A 22,113-nucleotide genomic window follows, 5' to 3' on the forward strand; every position below is an offset into this window, starting at 1 on the left:
ATGACAAGAGAGTTATGAAAATGAAGTAAAATGCACCCCACGCTTTTTACTCTGATTTAAATTGTTTTGTTTATAAATTTAATTTTGTTATAATTTTAATCCGAGGTAATTACTACTACAACTGACTATAACTGATTGTTCGACTTGCTACTACTGAATTCCTTTGTCATTAATTTTTATTTTCTATTTTTTAGTTTGATTAGCAATAAAAGCGTAGTTTTTTAGTTTTTTTTAAACTATTATTTATTTTCTATTTTTTAGTTCGATTTGCAATAAAACGGGTAGTTTTTTAGTTTTTTTATACAATAATTTTTTGGAAGTTAACACTTCTGGTATAACTATCTTACTAGAAAAGACTTTCGCAACCATGCGCCTATCGCCGGAGGTTTTCACAACTAACTTTCTTAAAGTTATATGTGGCCTGATTGGATTAAATCTCATAATATTCTCATCATCATGATTCTTTTTAAGGCGATGGGCTTGCAACCTGTCACTATTTGAATCTCAATTCTATCTTAAAGCCAAATAGCTGAACTTGGCCTATCAGTCTTTACAAGACTGTTGGCTCTGTCTACCCCGCAAGGGATATAGACGTGATTATATGTATGTATGATGATTGTTAAACCCAGTTGAAAAGAATTTTATAGTGATAAATCACTGTTAATAATATTTTTGACTATCCAGCAAACGTAATAATTTTCGATTGTGGCCTTGCCTGGAATCAAACCACAAGATTAAGAGGCAGATTGATACAGGAACAAAAATATTTCAAACATACCTCCACTGCCTTTACAACCAGGAACGCAACAAAGTTTATCTGAAGACATCGTGGCACTTTTGTTGTAAAATCTGTCTTTCACAAAAACAAACACAAACTTGGGACTCCTATCTCAAATAATAAGGTACTTTTTACAGGAGTCCTATCTCAAAATATCTGCACAACACAGTAAACACAGTCAGAGTCCAATCTCAGATGATAAAATCACACGAATATCCGGAAGAACAAAGCTCGACTCAACGGAAGATTCTAAACTCCAAATAACGACAAGTTATCAGCACAAAACAAAGTGCAAATAGGTAAATACACAGGCACCGGTAAAAAACAACAGAAAGAAAGTTTACAGGTGTTCGAATCGAATTCAATCAAAACTTACTGCAAAACTTATTTGACATAAAAAACTGTCACTCATTTTCCAAACGAGTATTACAGTGTTGCTATTATAAATAGGCAAAAGATACCTAATGTTAATTCAAGAATTGCATTAATATGTTAAATACGTATTAAATATCGCAAAGTTCTGTAGGTAGTGACTTTATTCTTGTATTTTTGTAAATTTAGTTGTTCAATTTTCATTTATTACTTTTGTTTTATTACTTATATATTTTTTATTGTTTTAAAATATTCTACTAATTCTACTATGGTTTCTAATGGTAATTCTAAATGGAGCAATGCGATGAAATAAAGAAGCCTCAGGTTAATAGTAACATTATATGGAAATATATTACATCTCTTTTTGACTCATTATACGTCAGAACTTCTTGGTTTCTTGTATGGAGATTACTGGCACTGGTGCTATCTCTGTCTCTCTTACTCTCATACGAAGGATCTAAAAATGAATTTATTAATCCTGGCAGTTTTAATAAGGATAATGAGAAACTCTTATCAAAATATTGCATTGTCATCGGTCCTTGATACGTGTGCAAAGTTCCAAGTTGATCAGACGTTTAGAAATCAGTGAAAATTAAGCTCAAAGATTCCGTTACATACATACATACATACAACCCAAGCTAATAAAAGCGTAGTAATTAAGTACGTTATATGAGCGAAAATTCCTAGAAGCACAATATTATGAGGTGTTCATTTACGATGGTTTGATTAGAGCATGCCACTGACGGTGTCATATTTTAAAGTAAAGTGGCACTTATACAATAATAGCATGGGAAATAGCTTTACAATATGTAGCAAAGTCCTGTTAGGTTCTGAAAGGTTAATATATACAATTCAATTTAACTATTCATTTAAACATACCATTCCATTCTTGTAATTAGTTTCTCTAAGGGATTTACTTACACACGTTGTATTTATTTGTAAGAATATACAGAAGAATGCACATCAGTATCCTTAATATGTCTTTCTTTTTCCCTTCTTCGTAGACTTGTGGAGGAAATAATTAAAGTATTATATCATCACCCTTATATTTTAACTGAACAAATATAGGTAATTCCTATATAAGCAACAAGACGAATCTTTACCAATATTCTGTTAAAAATATTTCTGCCGTTGAAGATTTCATTCAGCCCAGATTTATAGATTTATTCAGATCTCGCGTTGACGGATAAAAGTATGAGCGAGATTCTAGAATAAAATCTATTTTCCGAGTTTCGATGTACAGCATTCGTATTTTGTCAACAAATAGGTTTGTTGCTGTTTGCCATAATATATTTAAATATTTACCTTTGTGTAAAACCTTACGTATTTAGGAACCTAAATGCTAGTTTACTTGTTTAAATTAGTTACTAAAACATTCAGGACATCTGAATTTAGTCAAGTGGACTACGAGCTTAATAAATCTTTCAACATCTTTTAACTTGTGCTTTACGATTCTGAAATATAAATTACACAGCGCAAGTTAAACTACTTACTTCTTTTTCTCGTGGGCGTTACCAAAAAATTCAAAAAAAACCTGGAACTAATGCTCGCCACATAGCATTTATGGATCTTGCGAGTCAAACTCCCTTTAGTCAATACATCACGTTCTGTATCCATTACGGAGTTGACAGCCAGAAGTCTCGAAACGCTCGAAAGTGACTCGTTCAACGAAAGAGTTTCTACCCATAGTCTAACTTGACCTGACGTTTGACTATTAAAATCGGCTCGGAAAGCACACAATATTTTTTCTTTTCATCGCTTTCTCTCTAGCATAAAAGCATGTTTAATACTTCGTATAAATATAGTATATCTAACATACCGCAGCAGACAGTTCAGGTCATCGAAGATCCAATAATCCGTTTACGGGTAATCGAATCCACCGGAACGCCGCACTCTCACAGCTTTCCCGCCATACTGCAAACACGTCGGCTCATCTTATCGTTTTCGGATTTCATTTCAAAAATAGAACAAGCTCTTTAGTGACGATGACATGGCATTTTAGGACGAAAAGATTTGCACTTATTTTTTTTCGGATCGGAATAATCCTATATACTGCTTTTTTAGCTAACAAATAACACTTTTATCGAATATCAATCCAATGCTGTAGTTGCGAAGGTACAATTTTATTTATCAAGTAATTGAGTTTTACGATATGCTACCATCATTGATATTTAATTGTTTGCAATGACTGTATACTGTATGTATATAAACATTTTTAAAGACCTATCTTAAACTAATCTGGGAACAGACACAAAAACTAATTTCTTTTTCCATACCACTAATAATAAAATGTAAGTTTATTCTTAAAATTACTGTTCTGTTATTTCATCACAAAGTTGGCTGAGGGTCCTACAATCTTTGAATCACCTCCGGCACGGACCGTACTATTTTCTGCACTGTTCGCTCATATTACTTTATTTAAATTGGGTTCTTATTTCCCTTCATCAACTTCTATATATACAAAACCTACTAAGTGACTGACTGATTGACATACAACACGCAGCCCAAAACCGCTAGGTCTATAAATTTTAAATGTAGGTGTCTTCCTCCTTAGTACTAGGGGTGAACTATGAGAAGATTTTCCACAATTGCTTTAACGACGAATAATGGGACCTTTTCTTTTTAATAATACGAGTATGCTTCCCAACGTTAATTAACTGTATAACAAATAAATAATAACTGAAGTTGGTTCATAGTTCTAGCACATACTAGTTCAAATAAAAACGAATGGACTTATTAATTTGATGCTGGTGGAATTCAAGGTAATTGAACGCCTTTTATTTCTTAAGTTGGACTAACATGGCTACTTTTTATTATTTTATGGAATCGTTATCACCAATACAGAAAATAATAAATTAATATATAGCACACAAATTACACATTAGTTAGCCTCGAAGTAAGTTCAAGACTTGTGTTGCGAGATACTAACTCAACGATACCATATTTTATAATAAATACATACATACATACATACATACATACATACATATAATCACGTCTAATATCCCTTGCGGGGTAGACAGAGCCAACAGTCTTGTAAAGACTGACAGGCCACGTTCTGCTATTTGGCTTTAAGATAGAATTGAGATTCAAATAGTGAAAGGTTGCTAGCCAATCGCCTAAAAAAGAATCTCAAGTATGTAAGCCTATCCCTTAGTCGCCTTTTACGACATCCATGGGAAAGAGATGGAGTGGTCCCATTCTTTTTTGTATTGGTGCCGGGAACCACACGGCATTTTATAATAAATACTTTTAAAGATAAACGTCCAAGACCCAGGCCAATCAGAGAAAGTTCGTTTCTCATTACCACACCACAGAGGCCGTCATACAGTTCATGTAGCATCAGCTTTCCTAGATGATATCTTAACCAATTAAAAATATTTGTTACACGATACCATTTATGTTTCTGAAATATCACTCGGTTTACTAAGGGTCAGACCAGTTCAAACATTTTGAAGATGATTCATAAATTTAGGTCGTCCATTGAAATTTCCGTGCCCTTAATTAAGAGCGAAGATGATGATAGTTTATCACTGTTCGTATCACTTTACTTGATTGTTATTGGCTGGCAGGAATAAGATTAATAAGCGCTTTGTTGTCATCGCTAACTGTGAACATAATTATCGATGGGCTAATTTATTTTTCTTTCGCAGAAAATTCTAATTTACCAGACATCATGTAATTCTGTGGAGTATAATTCTGTGGAATTGAGACATATTTCTGTGGAGTAAATATTTTTTTTTAAAAAAGAGCACACATCTAATCGTGTCAAATAGGCGTGGCACGTGTATCCATGAAGCGAAGATACAAGTACGCGCTTTATGTTATAATTAGTTCGCAACTTAAAGTAATTGCACCTCAGTTCAAGAGTTTACGCTCTATTGTCGAGTGAGTAATCAAACTCGCAAACATTAAACGTTCATAAGAAAACTTTTCTCGTTATAAGACAACGTCATCATCACATCATCGTTTTGTCTCGGTTGTTGAGAAGTCCGAGTTTCATCTGTCACCCCAACCCAATCCAATCTTAAACTTTATTCGATAACGGTTACACATGTTTAGCCCAATTAAGTAGGTTTTCTTGAGGAGTAGGAAAAAGGTAATTAAGTCAAGTTATTGCATAGAGTAAGTCCCGTTTGACTTGCGTGACATATAGAAAATCGGTTCCATTATAGGCATACATTACATCTTTCCACCGGCCACAATCCTTGCAGACATATTTCACGTCGTCCACATTAATTAATAATCTGTTTATGCAAGGTCGTCATTATGGTACCCTCGACTTGCCCCTTTACCAGGACTAAGGTTCAGGTATTTTCATTCCAACATTCCCATTCACACACTCTTTAAAATCATATTTTAATAGTTAAAATTGTTTCAGTTTCTCAGTGTGCAAAACCGTAAAGGTGCGTTCAGCATGTTCGAGATTGTGGTGTGCACATCGCACTATGCCACACGTTTGCCGCACGAAGCGAGCGCCGCCGCTAGAGGGCACGCCTTGCGGTAATAACCGGGTATGTAAACATATGAACTAGCTTCTGCCTGGGCTTTGCATTTAGTACAATTCCAAAAATCTTCTTTTGTAGACAGCAAATTATTGGCACCTGAATGATTAGTTTCAAATCGCTTATGCGTCAAATTTAAGACAGGGTTTACGTTAAAAAAAAATTTCGGCTACTGAACTAAAGAATTACATAGAAATAGTGCGTCAAAATTTCTTAGTGTGTGTTGGCCAGTCGGCCGACTTCCGACTCTTTCACATCTTGTGGTCATGTACAAAGTGTCTTTACATGTAGATCGTTAAGCTATTCTTTTTATATACCTAAACTTGCTTTGCAAACAATTACTAAAATCATCATCATCTCATATTATATTTGCGAAGATTTGTTTAGATGTGACAAACCTCTGAACCTATCTTCGCATCTAAATTTCGCATACATATAGTGTGGAGTAGGGACAACGGATACTTTTTACGCGACCGTAGCCGTGAATAATAACTAGTTTGGTATAATAATGTATCTACTTACTGGACATAGCTAACAGCATCTCCAAAATATTTCTATCTTTTTTAACGGCCTGTTTTCTGCACCCTTACATTCAGTCGATTGAATACCTAGTTTTATAATAATATTCAAGTGGTGATCATCCGAATCAGTCCGAATGCTGTAAATGTTTAAGCTTTCGTTGGAAATGGGAATTAAATTCATGGACAGCCTTTCAACGTCGCTTTAAATATGTATGAATCGATGGGAGATCCATCAGTTTCGCTGAGCTAAAAGGTTTGCAAGCAATAAATCCGTGCGACTGTTTGTAATGGAACCAAAGAGATTACATAGATATTTTATTTGTAGAGCCCGCACTACCGAAACCTTAAGTAAACAAACTGTTTAAAAAAAAAGATTAAGCACACTCTTTCTCAGAGAAGTAGGCAAAGAGATAGAGACTACATTTTTCCACTTGCAACTTACTTGCAACGATCAATGAATACTTCGCTTCATCTACATACATACACGAGATAAGCATAAAAAGAGTGCTCTTTATACAATCTCGTCAGTGTAAAGTATCCTTGACCTGACCCTTCGCCAGAAGCGTCCAGATTTGATCATGATTTAAAAAATAACACTTATTATTTTATATTCGAACATTCGTTAATATCAAATTAAGTTGTAGATCCCACGAAAAAATAAATCAAAAACTCGTACTTTTCTTTAATCTTTGATTGACCTGGTTGTCTCAATTTGCTTGTTTTTTCACTTAAGCCTTTAGGCTTCTTCTAAAGCCATTAGGCTTTTTATCATAGATTCAAATAAAAACAATATAAAAGCTATAGCGCACTCCATAAAATGGTTACTTTACAAATAGAATCACAGTTTTCAATATCAAAGCTCAATACGGCATAAAATGAACGTGCACCTATGTCATTCGATGTCATCACTCACACAGACGGACGTGTGGACGCATAAATTCAATAAAAAGCGTGAATATGTTTTTCGAGCGATGCAATGCAAATGGGCACTGACTGAGCTTTGCCGATAAATATCACATGAATAAATATTTTGTATATTGCAATTTAATCTCAAATTACAGGTTCATTAATAATGCCTCATTCTTTTTTTTTTTACTTTTTTTGCTTTACATGGCTGTAATTGAGTTTGGTAATTTGCAAAAAAATAAATTTAACATCAGCAATTCAATTATTATCCAACCATTTCCAGGAAATCACTACCGATCTTGCCATAGTCTTTAATGGCGAGAATGATTAAGACCTACCACGTATATACTTAAGTTACAATTGAACCACAAAGTGGTAAATATTTTTTGTTTAGTACTAGGTATATGAACCCTTTTTGCAAGACAGACTCAATGTGGTCAGCAATTTTGCTTCCAAAAAAATATACTAAATATCTTTACTTATAAAATTCCGTTCATTTAATATTAATTTATTTTTCTTCTATAAGCCGATTTATATAGTAGGACTAGTCCTTACTTCTCTCTACCCAACAGTATTCACTCATGAGCCGCGTGGCGGTGCACAAGAGAACAAAGGATGGTAATCGAAGAACGCCTTTGTCGCACACAATTCAATGCAGATCCCATTTTTTTCACTTTAGCTTGCAGTTGATTGCTGTGTAATAACTTTTGGTTGACTGATTCTTTATGCCTTGACAAAGAATTCGATTACAGAAACGTGATATGGTTTTAAAGCATTTAATAAATGTACTTTAATATTTTATTTAGTATTCGTGAATTCATCATGTGTGTTTGATTTGACATTATCTTTTTATTATTATTGAAAACTAACTTTTATCTTAATTGAAATTGAACATTTTCTGGTTTGGATGGGATCTGAATGAGATCCCAAATGTAATTGCGAAAAATATGCTTAGTTGAGTTAGTCTACCATTCTAATCGTCTCAATATAGATAATTATATTTATTTAAAATTTACAGTGGTGCGTAAACAGAGTATGCCAGCCGATGCCCGGCGGCGCTAAAGACAGGAGAGAAAAAGAAAAACGTACAAAAGGAAGAGAGAAAGGAGAAGAAAAGTCCACAGAGTCAAGACTGCCTCGTTGGGAGGACTGGAGTGAATGGAGTACCTGCAACGTTTCTTGTGGATATGGGTTGAGAACCCGAAACAGGCAATGTTGGTTTCAAGGGTAAGATCCGAGAAAGTTAATCTGAATTTAAGTTAGTTAAGGGTGGCACATCTAAAAGAAATTTGTGATCATCTTACAAGAAGTTAGATGCTAGTACACCGATAGGCTGCTTATAGTTCCTACACCCAACTTTTATGGAATCGTAGAAGAACCGTTGAGATTTTCTACAGTGCACTTTTCAGAACTATTGATCGTGATCAATTTACCTGATAGACTTCTTTCCATTGTTGTTTAGAAAACATTTGACCTCCCTTAACTTCAAGCTGATTGCTTTTCTTTGGTTCACTAAGAAAACAGATACCAAACTTACGTAAAACTTCGCTATTAAAAGTAAAATATCTCAAACCCTCTCGGGAAATTCATGTATCAACCACCATCCAGGAAAAGGCAAGGCCAAATTACCGCAAAATAACCTGACCTCCGTTAAAATTGTTACAAAGAATATTATACATTCAGAGCCAATAGACATGAAAAGTCTAAAAGGTCACATTCAGAAGTGAGATTCAAAAAGTGACATATTGCTAGACCATCGCTTACAAGAAAATTATATTAAATAGATATTACTCATATAAATTAAATCTTAATACTACTTGCTTTTTATTCAGATTAGTATCGGAGAGTGCGTGTGAAGGTGCCAGTTCCCAAATGGCGACCTGTTTCGCGGGAGAATGCGTCCACGCATCGGACTTACGCACCGACTTGTGTCTCCAGCAGTCCAATCGATATATACCCTACATTCATCCAGATGGTAAGAACAATATGATAGTTTTTATCTTAGACGGTAATGACATACAGTTTATTTGGAGAAGTTGCTAGTTTTATCTGTTCCTGACAGTCCCTATAGTAGGTCTTACGGATTTCTACAATTTGCAATCAGTTGTTAAAAAATGATGATACGCTGACTACATTCAAATCATAAATAAATATATCTATAAGAGTATTGCTTGTCCATTCTGCCTGTAACAACTTAAAACTTTTCTTGTAAGCATTTTCATGGAATATATTGTTTTCTTTTGTTTTTAGAGTCGAAAACCTGTGAGCTTTGGTGTGTGGACTATGACGGTGGCGATCCATTATTGTTTGGTACCCTGCATGATGGCTCTTCGTGCAGCTACACCAGACCCTATGATATTTGCTTCCAGGTATTTCAAATTATTATAAGTAATCATCATCCTCTTTGCATTTTTAGCTGATTGCCTCAATCCTAAAAAGCACCTATTGTCGGCCTATAACCACGACTCAGATAAACACGACATTTATTGATAGAAATTTTTTGGAATAAGCAAAATTTAAACTAAACCTATTTATATAAAAAAGGGTGATTACGAACTAAAATTAAATTTACAAAATGTACAGACCCTGCATAGCAACAACTTGCGTTTAAAATAGTTTTATAGTTTCTATCTCTCTCATATTTTGCACATTCCAAGTTGCATCCACCACCATAGTGCTTCCAGGCCAAAGTCCGCTTTCTTTTATTTGTCTTTTCATTTTGTCCGGTTGGCGTCTTCAGTTTTCAGACTATTTGCACGCTTATCATCTTTAACGTCGACAATTTTTACTCTAAATAGTGCATAAGCCAGTATTGTTTTTTGTATTTTATATTAATCACTATTTTTTTAATCGTAATGATTTAATCTCTTTGCGAAGCTTAGACATTAAAACCAATAAATATTAAAAACCAACACCTTATAAAACATAGTTACGTTATGGATAAATGACATTAATACGTTCAAAACATTTACCAATTTTATGAATGAAGTACAAATTTATAAACTCCACAGCTTTCTAGAATATCAATTAGTACTTTCCAAGTCACTTAACTTGCTAAAGGCTAGCTAATAGACAAGACAGTTCTGAATATTCATGTGACTAAATGAGTTAGACATCTGAGATGCAACTATACGTAGAATAGAGGTGATATAACTTGTTATTGGCCTTATCACTCGATTATCAATTTAATTGATAATCGAGTGATAAGCTCATTAACCTCCTGCCGTTTGACCCTATTGCATCCTCCCTGGATAGGGTTCGAGAAAAATCTAGAATATACCTGAAGTAACAGTTTTGGGGAGTGAGGTCAACAATATTAAGGAGCGATTGATGTGTGACCACCGTGACTTTTGTAGGTAAATATTTGTCCAAATTTCTCCTCTTTCCGCGCAGATTATAAAAGTCAATCAAATGCTTTATGAGCAAGATTCTTTTGATCTTATTCAAACTAAAAAGAGTCGATGGTCCGCTCGTAAGAATTTAGTTTTGTCGTCTAAACATACTCGATTCAGCCGGAACATGTCCGACAAAATAGCTTTTTTAAAATATGTATATAATTTTTATTAGAAATCAAAACAGTAAATTAAATTTTTCAGACTATTATTCCTTTATTATATCATATCCACATATCCATTGCTGGTGGAATATCGGAATATGTGATGAAATCTTTATTCGATTGGCAGTGAATTTACTGCCAACCTAATTGAATTTCTGCGAACCGGGAGTAAATTGTACGTTGAAAACAATAATTATTAACGTCTATTTTGTACGAGTACTTTCGCGATTCTACTCTACCAAATCCAGCACTAAGTCACCTTTATGCTAGATTTGCCGGGAAAAGAAAGTCAGCGGTGAAACGACAATGTTCTTATAACTGTTTTCTGAGTGATGTCCATCAGTTCGATTCCTAAATTCGTGTTGCTAAACCAGTTATCTGACTTACCCATCCAGAATCAAAATAATAGACTGGCCTAACTGAGGACTAACGCCAGGAGGATGATAATCAACATACATTTGGCAAAGTTATACGGTCGATTTTCTCCCTTAGTCAGCCTTTGATGTGTTTTAATCATGACTTCACGACTGTGAGATAGCAACTAAAATCAAAAGTTATTCGAATCTTAAAATGTCCCATCCAGACTAAAAACAACCAAACAAAATAATTGGTACACTCCGTACAGCTAAATGCTAGTAAGGTTCAGCTGTACGGAGTACTTTACAAGTGGTAAAAAAATAATATACAGGTCTTGTATGTATTTAGGTATATACAAGACTTGAATATTCATAAGTTTACCCTTAAAAACCAGTCCAAGGAAGCAATTATTATTCAGATTTTAAAGTGACCAACATTTTGTGAATACTCTTTAAATTCTATGCATCGTAAATGGCTTCACAAAAGCTGCACGTTAAAAATTTTCACAAAAGCTAACTCAGCTGGCATTTTTGACAGGGAACTTGCATCAAAGGCCAGTGCAACTCGACTGACCCGGCGTGCAACTGGTGCCCCGACGGATATTGTTCTAACAACACCTACCTCTACACAAAGTTTGTTAAAGGTATCTGCCATTGATATTTTTTGTTCCTAAAAATTTTGAACATAAACACGCTGCAAAAAGGTGTCTTTTTAACTGTATGCATATAATAACCATACTGATTTATTTTTGTCTTTGATGATAAATATATAATGTTTTCATCAGTTAAAATATTTAGTTGAGAATAATTCTGTGTTATCTGGTTTCCACAAATATACTCTTATTTTAAGTATGAACTATGAATTATGTAGTAAAATATGAATTATTTGTTATGAGGTAACGTGTCGATATAGTACGTAAAAGTGTCATTTTTAAGTTCCAATTACTTAACATGGGTTTTCAAACATTTGTTGTGGTTTGCTGAGATAATCTAATTACAGTCTAATTTTACATTACAGCAACTTCCTATAAATTCACGCGGTTTGGTCAAAGTTAATCTAATTACGTAAAATTTTGTAATTAATCTCATATTAGGTATCGTATATCAGATTCGTAGAAGCTTAATCGAGTATTTGTACAATGTCGGCTCTGCCAGGGTAAATTCAAACTCAATTAACGGTTGATCCTAGAAAGTCTTTTGTTTAAGCAACTGATCGTAATTATAACTTGCCTGTACCTAGGTATATGATTATATAAATATTGACATGTATTAATGAAATACTCCGGATTAATTGGGCTTTTGCGTCTGAATGGTTACATCTAAATATGTCGCAAAGATGGTATTATTATTTATATTTGGAATCATTTTAATTAACATGTTCGTATGCCTTAAAAAACAATTTAAATTACAGGACAAAATTTACAATTTAATATATTATTTTTATGCTACGCTACCCTACAATCTAACTTACCTGGTTCTCAATTTGTCTCCATATTTATTTTTAATGTTTATAACTCTTCTAATTGCTTTTAAAAAATAATATAACCACAGGTTGGACCCGCCTCGCCGTCATTCCTTACGACGCCCACCAGCTCTCCATGCATGTGGCCACTCCTGCCAGCATCAGGGTTGCTTTCAAAGAGCTCGGTGCCGACAAACACATCCTGGAAGTAATGAGGCACTCCAGAAGATTCGCCATTGACAACCCCCAGTACAACGACCTCAAATATGACCCGAATGTGCCACAGAATTTGCAGATCGTAGAAGTAGATATAAGAGAAGGATTGGAAGGTTCGGCTGTGGTTAGCGGCGCGGTGCTGCAGTGGAGACAGACGGACTCGCATATTAATATAACTTCACTATCAAAACTGCAGAGGGATTTGGTTATTATGGTAAGCGAACTGGCATCTTTCCTTAATTCTCTTTTTTCTAATTGCACTATTTAAACCTCACGTTTTACAACAACACGTCACACAAGCTGTATTTTACTATAAATCAATCTTTAAGCCATCCAGATGAACCTGGCCTTTTAATCTTTCGAGAATATGCACTCTGTCTACCCAGTAAGGGATAAGGACGTGATACATAATCACTTCGGTTAATACACCGTGATCCAAGAATGTGGAAAAAGATGATATGTTTTTCCTCGAACACTATTTTGAGAGATGACGCAAATACAGGTTTTATATTCACAACCTTTTACGAAAGCTAAGTACAAAATAAATATCCGACAAACTTTGTAGCAAAAGCTTCAGTTTCATCTAAGTTATAAAGTCTGAATTTATGTTGAACCGCAAGAAAACCCGGTTAAATAAAATCTGTGAGAAGAGCTAATCTTTTTGACATTTTCAATTTATTATTCGCTCTAGTATTCGAAGTAACAAAGTTTTGAAATAATCGAAGTCAAGCGGATTTATACTAATAGATATCAACTTAAATGCCCTCACTGGTAGCTACGATATTTATATTTTACCTTTATGGAATGAGAGACTAGCTTTTGTTTGCAACTCCACCCACGTTTAACTAAAACATTATTTTTCCCATGCACTTATTTTTTTAATAAACACGGTCTGTCTTCTGATAAATAAACAGGCATTTTAATTTTTTGTTACCCAGCGATTTTGCCCTGAAAGAAAAAACCCTTTGAACACACAAAAAACTTTCACAATTAAGTATAATATATATATATATATCGGTCATGTGGAGAGGATGAATGAAAGCAGGTTGACTAAGCAGATATACAAGGAGAGTGTGGAGGGAAAGGTCGGAGTGGGAAGACCTAGACGAACGTATCTTGATCAAATTAAGGACGTCCTGGTAAAGGGTCAGGTCAAAAGTACCCGAAACCGCCGAGCTTGTATGAAGAGAGTTATGAATGTGGACGAAGCGAAAGAAGTATGCAGAGATCGTGGCAAGTGGAAAGAGGTAGTCTCTGCCTACCCCTCCGGGAAAGAGGCGTGATTTTATGTATGTATGTATTAAGTATAATATGCCTATGGAAGGGTTTATAATACAAAACATTTAATATTCTGTCTTTAAATTCACATTCCAATTAACATAAACATGGCGGCAAAACATAGAGCGTGTGAACAAACAGGATGGGCTTATATGCGTAAACTATGAAAAGTGTAACGAACCGAAGCTTTTGTGATGAGGGTCGTGCCTCAAATTATTCAGAGAAGTCTTCAGATGCGGCTGGAGTAATTAGCAAGCTCTACTCTACATATATAACATATAAAATAACGCCCCTTTTCTGAAGAGGTAGGCAGATATTACAAAGAATAAAAAATGAAGCAGTTTTATTTTTATAAGAAAGAAGTATCGGTAAGATGCCGATACGCTTTAAGTTTCCAAATTGTACCGATTAATTTTAAACAGTGTATGTAACATAGAAATGATCGTAATAAATTTTATTTTATATTTTATTTTCTTTGGCATATTTAAGTAAGAATAGACATTTGTTGTCGGATCACAAACTTCGCAGCACTATTGCGGCTACTTTTAATCTGACCTTTATAATAGTAGTTCTGTCGCATGGATCGCAAAAACGATGAGCGAAAAATATTTTATTTTTATATTCCATACCATCATAATGTCATCATTAACAATTAAGTTGTGATATTTTATTTCATACCTTTAAGGGATGCTACTAGGGAACTGTGAATTGATTTTCAAAGCATAATCGGTGGGAATATTGGAGTGTCAAATAAATAAAATATTGTTCTAAACCATTGCCCGGGACACCGCTCAGGCGGTTACATGGCATATTTCAAATCAAGTGGTTTGACCTGTGCGTTAATATGTCAGAAAAATATTACTTGTTTTTTTTTTTGTTGTCTCTTTACGCTTTAGCTACTTAACGAATCATCTTGAAAATTTCCCTATGAAAATATAGGGTTTCATCTTGGTAAAACCAATAGATACAGTGGGATTTGCGAAAATCCTGTATTCTTTTATATGTGGCTCAAAATTCGCCCAGGCGAAGCTGGTAAATGTATGTTTATAAAAAGAAGAATTGCAAAGACATAATGAACTAATCGCATACAAACAAAGACTACATAGCCATTTCTAAAAAAAATCTGTTGGATCAATGCCCCAAAAAGGGGCTTCTTACATCCGTATCATTTTCAATATAGGCTTGACATAATAATTTCCGGTTTGTGGTACAGGCAAGTCCGGACAGCGCTGCGTACGACATGTTCACGGTGGAAGTATCCGTAAACTACAGCACTCCTGCCGGACGCACGCACCCGCAGGAATACAGGTAAAAAACTACTGATTTGAATATGGAATATTGTGCTTTATGAACGGAATTGACTATACGAACAGATTGACTTATTCTTCTCTCTTATTTTTGCTTATGTTTCCCTTCCTTATTCCTATTATTACTCCTTTATTTTTGCGTACAATTCGCCTCTAGGCTTCGAGGCATGGGTGCTTAGTCTATAGAACGACTACTATTTTGTGTAAATTGTACCATAGCCCTTAATAACAGTTTTGATAAGTATAATTAAATCAAATATGATGTTAGCTATAGATAACAATGGGAAAAATTTAAATGGCACGACCCACATTTTGTGTAAATTACCTACACCACAGACTTGACAAGAACACTTAGTCAAATGTTATGTTATTTTAAAACTAGGTACAAGCAATAGCTACGTTTCCTTACGAAAAATAATTGAAATTATAGCACAATTCTCAGAGGCTGCTAAATTATTTTTGCTTCAATGAAAATTCACGCCGGAATATGCTCCTAGTGAAACTCAATAGGTTATCGACAAGCTACGAACACAAAATGTGAAGTAAAATCCGCCATGTCAGCGACAAGTAAGGCTAGGCACAGACTATTCTCCATTTAACAATTGACCAGCAAAAAGACTAACATTTAAATCGCATTTCGTCTTGTCTCTGACTACAAGAAGACGTACTTAAGTTGCAACATAATGTTTTCGGAGCCACAAAAATTTAATCTGAAACTAGTGATGGTATGGTGGCGCAACTAGGAATACCTAAAAAAAGAGGATGGATTGCGGGAGGTAATTAATTGATTTGTAGCCCGTTGCGACGCCAGACTGGCAAGAGATATAATGAAAACTAATTCTTTTCAGATTTGAAGATTTTAACCTTAAGCCAAAGTTGCTGGTTAAATTAACTTTCCTATATTCTGCCATTGTAACAGCCTTATCAGTGACTGTCATTTGAATATTAATTATATAAAGTCCTAGTCCTTTTGCGATTTAATTTCATTGTGAGAAAAAAGCCTTTCGCGACAACTACTGAAACAAATGTTGAAAGTGAGCGACATAGCCAAGCTCGCCTACTAACTTAAACATAAAACTTGTTCAGCGTATTCACAAAGAGAGTATGATAGTTTGTGAATTTTGTCGTATACGAGTAGTTTATTCAGTGTTCAACTTCTCATTTGTAGAATTTTGCTTCGTGCCTATTTATTTTTGTCTTGGACGTCACGGGTCTATACCCCGGATTTTTTAGAGGCTTGCGTGGGGATATTAATCCAACACGTAGAGGCTCTTTGGAGACGTTGATGTTATGTCGATCTCGTGCCAATACCCGTTCCCATGCATATCAATAGACGATATATCTTTGAACTGGTCTCGGCAGGAGGTGGAGCTATGTATAATTAATACACATTGTTATGTAACAATACTATTTGTAGGTATTGCAATACTAATAGCTTTGAAGCGTTTAGGTGAGCGTAATTATAGAGTAGTGTGATCCCTTCAACAAACTTGATGAAACATAACCGAACTAAAGTAGTAACTTAAGACTTCCTTAGTATAGCCGCTGGGGGATGTTTACCCGCTAAATTCTGTTATAGTACAAATTGTTACGCCTTAATTAAAGTTTTGACTTTAAGAGAAAACTGCTGGTTTTACTTGCTATAAAATGTTAAGGCAAAGACATTTCCTTTTTTTTTAATTTGGGCGTTGTCCGAAAAAGTAGAACTTTTACGTGTATTATTAGCAAACGCCCGGGACTCTGCCCAGGTCAAATGATATAACTATTAAAAATATTTATTCCCGCCATAATTACTTAAATCCTCTTTTAATCCTCCTCTATTTGCTTAAGGAACATAAACATTAGAACGTGTAAAATTTTAACTCCCTATTATGCCAAATATTTTTAACTATACAGGTGGTGTGATTATTATTTTTTTCGTTTTATAAACGTAATCATGATTTACTTTTCTTAGACATGAAACGCGATTTACCAGATACTCTGTATGTTGCCTGACAATGGATCACTTTATCGCAAGGTATACAATTATACTGATAGATAACCCTACTCAAGAAAAGATTTAGCTGAACCGGTAGCAATCCGAACTTATAATTCAAACTTCTATGACCTATTTATTATCATCTTTTCGCAGATGGCCCGAAGAAAGAGGAGTATGTTCAGTGTCCTGCGGAGGAGGTATCCGTATAGTCAGAACACAATGCCCTAGGGACCAGCCGTGTGCCAAGCCAAGGCTTGAACGATGCAATTCCCATAGGTAAGTCACCTTCCAGTTAAGTGTTTTTCGATGTTCCGCAAAAGTGGTATCCGTATGGTGATGATACAATGCCTTTGAGACCAAGGCAGTAGCAATATAAATTTTGAAAAATGCAATAACCATAGATAAGAATGCGCAGCGGTTTCACCATTATCGAATATAGCAAATAAAGCGTCGTTACTCCCAACGCACCTCACGAATCACCATATCTTTTACTACCTACTTGTACTGTTTGGAGCTTTCGAGACAGGAGTGTTAAGGCATTACTTTAGCCACTTCTTAAAGATTTAAGTTAATGCACTAAAATTCTTAATAAATAAAAGTTGAGTACATGTCTTGGGATTCTTCTTTTAGGCGATGGGCTAGCAACCTGTCATTATTTGAATCTCAATTCTATCATTAAACCAAACAGCTGAACGTGGTCTATCAGTCTTTTCAAGACTGTTGGCTCTGTCAACCATTCCATAGACGATATGTCAACACCACTCAGTCATTCTCATACAGTCCATTCTCAAGAGATAGTTATAAAGAAAGTTAGCGAGTTTTTAAGAAAATAAATAAATTTAATCACTGTTACGTTTTGGTAAGATTATGCTAGACAATTCTAGGACAAGGTTCAAGGAAACACAAAATTTTAATCTCAATAGAAATTCTTTGAAAGAGCAAGAATTTCGAACGAGGTTCCTAAGAGGGCTGTAATCATTGCGGAGAGCCTTTTCTGAAACAAAAATTCTTAAATTGTTAGAAACACGTCTCATTTAATATTTAGCGAGAGGAAGGCGCGGCGCCATTCGTAATGAATAATGATCTAAGGTAGCCAGCACCAACATCGATCGCTTACACTTTAATATTTAACCCCTGTCGATATCGTCCACTGTATTATATGCTTTGAGTTAAGTCCACATGGGTTTAACCTTTAAACCTAAGTATATCGATAGTAAGTGGCTAACTTATTTGTGTAGAAGGCTTCTTTCGTCTCGTTTTAAGACGCAAACGAACGTTAGATTAACGAGTCTAAAAGAGTATTCCGGCAGTCGTTTGGCCTGCAAACAATTCAACTAAAGAAGTCCATTCTATCGATGAATAGTCAGTGTTGTTGGCGAAAGCACGAGGACATACAAAATAAAGGACGAGGAATTATGTAATCAAATTGATCGTAGGCCAGATGAATATCGGATAAGAATTTCAGGCTCATTTACCACTAAGGTCTACTCGGAACTAGTTACTACTATTTACGACACTTAGTAAACATCTCTGGGACGCTATCTTGCAGCTAGCCGAATGCCAAAAAATAAGTTATAGTAGCCAGCCATATACAGTACCTCATCTCTATTGGAACGGTAAACGTATAGCGAATACTTCAACTTAAATACCGGGCTTAATATAAATGTGTCACAGTACAGTCCTTTATATTTAACGATAATAGTGTATTCCTTTACAACCCCGTCTGGCTTGTTATAGCTCTTATATTCACGTTTAATAGAATAGCTAGTGTAACGGAGAGGGTTCAGGTGGAAAAACGTGTTGGAAAATATAATGACGGTTGTTATTCTATCAAGGAGTTTCTAACTTTATGGAGGATAATATATTTTTTAGATTAGCAAAAATCAAGAAACGTCCATTGTAGTTTTCTCTCACAAATCTGAAAACTTTCAGATTTCTGCTAATTTTGTATAGTTCCAGTGATCACGCTGCAAAAATAGAACCTCAAAAGCTCAGAATGAAGTAACCTTTTAAGTACATCATGATATTTTTTCTCATAACACTTTTTGTTCTCAATGTCGACTCCTATTCAGCACCGAGGTGAGGTGCTGAGAGAATAACATCTCATTGAAATGGCTCTCCCGCTCACGTTTTTTCTGGGGTCCAACAATTACTACAGTTCAGAGTTAGGTAAAGTCAATCAATTACAAGCAGCGTCTTATATAGGAACCACCTAATCACATAATTGCTCAACGAGTAAAAGTACTTATTCTCTTATTTACCTATAACAATACCTTCGGGAAAATATGGAGTTATGTTAATCTATGTTTAAAACACGCCGCTTAAATACCTCTTATGGTGGTAACCTATCCGCCGCTGTACTCTCCATTTGGTTTTAAACTTCTTGTATATTGTAGCTGCGAGTTCTCCTGGCGCGCGGGGGAGTGGGAGGGGTGCAGCGCGACGTGCGGGGAGCGGGGTTTCCAGGAGCGACAGCTGTACTGCGTGCCGACAGGAATCACGTGAGTAGAGAATATATAATATCGATGGTGAAATGAATACATACACCATGTAAATCCATTATATTTAACACACAAAGGAGTCACATCACGGTTGACGAAACTTATGACTTCATAAGATGAATTTTATTTTGTAGAACAATTCAGATTTTGTTATTTCCACATCTCTCCGCTTTGGTGAAACACCGGATCTAAGACTCGAAAGACTTCGTGTCTGGGCGCTTATATTTTGAAATTGAGATTAAGAGAGTAGGTTGTAAGCCTATCGCCTAAATCTCAAGGCAAATTAAGCCAGTATAAACCATCACATTCATATGTAGGTACACATAACACAAGTTTTATTGAAACGAGTCTTCCATGTATACCTGAAGTAAAGAATAAAGTCAGATTTTATCATCTGTTTTAGAATTAAAGATTGAGAAACATATTTTGATGGAGGTCATTGAAGAAAAATACATTCAGAAAAAATAATTTGAATGATTCTTCGTGATACTTTTTACTTTAAAATGTATAATAGGTCATTAGTTATTTATGTTCATTTAAAAAGAATTGTGTAGTGTATCACATTTGATAATTTCTTCATGATAAAATCTTGATATTGTATAAACCAAAGGAGCGGCAATACTCTGTGGTCAATTTAAATTACAACTCAGACAGAGTACCCTGGAGACGAGAAGGGTAAACAAGGGATGTTTGACCGGACCGGGACAAACAGACCGACATCCAAAGAGATGGAACAAAGGCATGATTAGGGTTCGCAGATGTAATTTTACCACATAAAATTTTTGTTAGTACTTACTTAATTTTACTAAATTATGTTTGTGTGTCGCACTCATGAGTTTGACTTTCAATATTATTGATCATTAAATATCTGTTAATCCCGATGACATCCTCACCTCTGGAGAGGAGCCCGGGATGCACCTTTTGACTTTGCTCCTGCTATATCGCATAAAACAAGTTTTATCACGAAGTTTCTCCCGTCTAACCTTCGCAACCTTTTCGAAGAAATCTTACCCCTATGGGGTCATAGTAGTAGGATTTTGCCAACACCAATATTTTGTCATATACACCATATATTGCAAATACAGTCCCGGTACCTTGATCTTTCAAATAAGAATTATGCTTTGTTTGACCCTCAGCATATCGTCTCAGTCTGATTTGATAAAGAACTTCGTGTCTCCCGTCCTGTGCCCTGATGAGAAGCCCGAGAAGCAGCAGCCATGCAACCAGATCCCCTGCCCCTCGTACTGGCAAGAAATGCCTTGGACTCCGGTATATTCCTTAAATTAATTTGTATAAAATCAAAACTTGAATTTACAAAAAAATATAGTGGCAGAGAATGCTTCTGGATGTTACCGAGTGGGATTTAATGGTAGATCCCTCCCAACATTCTCATGTCATCTATCATACGAGTATGCGTACTGAATTAGGTCCCCCTGTTAGTTAGTTTATTACGAAAGTCAGATGGCAGTCGCTTCGTGTAATTGTAACCTGACTGACCTGACTGACTGAAGACGGAACTTCAACAATCGCCAGGATATTGATGATGAATATTTGTAATACTTCCAGTGCTCAACAACCTGCGGGCGAGGCATATCTCGGCGGCCACTGATCTGCCCAGCGCCCAATGACATACTCTGCGGCCCAAAGCCTCGTGAGCGCCGGCGCCGCTGTCGCCAACGCCGCTGCCCCCTATCATTACGCCAACCCCAACAGTGCACCAACCCTGACTCCCAATACTGCCAACATTACGAACTGCCAAGAAACTGCGTCCTCGCACCTTTCCGAAGACTCTGCTGCAACGCTTGCAAGAGATACAGCACATACAACGCGGGATGACGTATATAATTATAATTTTGATGTAATCAGTATTTTCTATTCGCTATTTATAAGTAGTTAAGCTAATATTACGGAACGAAGTGCCATAACGTATTTACACCACTTCCATTGAATAAATGAACTTTATTAACAACTTTTTTTAAATTAAAAATCAGATACAGAAACCCCTTCTCCAAATCTTAAGAAAAATATAAGATTTCAAAGAAGAATGTAAGGTTAAGGGTAAGAAAATTATAAGGTTAAGCAATAATAACAAATAAAAAAACAATAAATCTAGTAACCCGTAAATCACATAGGCTCAGAAGGAATTACAATAGAAAAAAGCGAGAAATAGAATTTAAATAATGATGATGAAAAGCAATAATCTTTCTGTCTTTTCATTTAAAGCCACTGAAACCCCCGTATTTTATTCATGGCCGTATATATAAATAATGACGATAACTACATATCGTTTCAAAGTTAGTTGAGCAAACAATGTAGTGTGTAATTTAACCATCGATAAAATCGAATCGATGATCGTTTACTGTATAGTTAACACAAA

General features: G+C 35.3%; 1 protein-coding gene across 1 annotated transcript in view; it reads left to right on the top strand.

Annotated features, from left to right (window-relative positions):
- The window catches only part of LOC106142805 (A disintegrin and metalloproteinase with thrombospondin motifs 1-like), a 39,193-nt gene extending 17,510 nt beyond the window's left edge, over positions 1-21,683 (top strand). The window contains exons 7-17 of the mRNA XM_060945883.1: positions 5,532-5,664; positions 8,101-8,309; positions 8,915-9,057; positions 9,333-9,451; positions 11,533-11,638; positions 12,546-12,886; positions 15,164-15,258; positions 17,389-17,511; positions 19,632-19,736; positions 20,873-21,005; positions 21,303-21,683. Of these exons, the coding sequence (XP_060801866.1) occupies positions 5,532-5,664; positions 8,101-8,309; positions 8,915-9,057; positions 9,333-9,451; positions 11,533-11,638; positions 12,546-12,886; positions 15,164-15,258; positions 17,389-17,511; positions 19,632-19,736; positions 20,873-21,005; positions 21,303-21,572 (1,777 nt within the window). The 3' untranslated portion in view covers positions 21,573-21,683. The remainder of the gene's footprint in view (positions 1-5,531; positions 5,665-8,100; positions 8,310-8,914; positions 9,058-9,332; positions 9,452-11,532; positions 11,639-12,545; positions 12,887-15,163; positions 15,259-17,388; positions 17,512-19,631; positions 19,737-20,872; positions 21,006-21,302) is intronic.
- The last annotated feature ends 430 nt before the right edge of the window (positions 21,684-22,113 follow it).

The sequence above is a fragment of the Amyelois transitella genome, chromosome 9 (genome assembly GCF_032362555.1).
Source record: "Amyelois transitella isolate CPQ chromosome 9, ilAmyTran1.1, whole genome shotgun sequence".
In the NCBI taxonomy this organism is placed as follows: Eukaryota; Metazoa; Arthropoda; class Insecta; order Lepidoptera; family Pyralidae; genus Amyelois; species Amyelois transitella.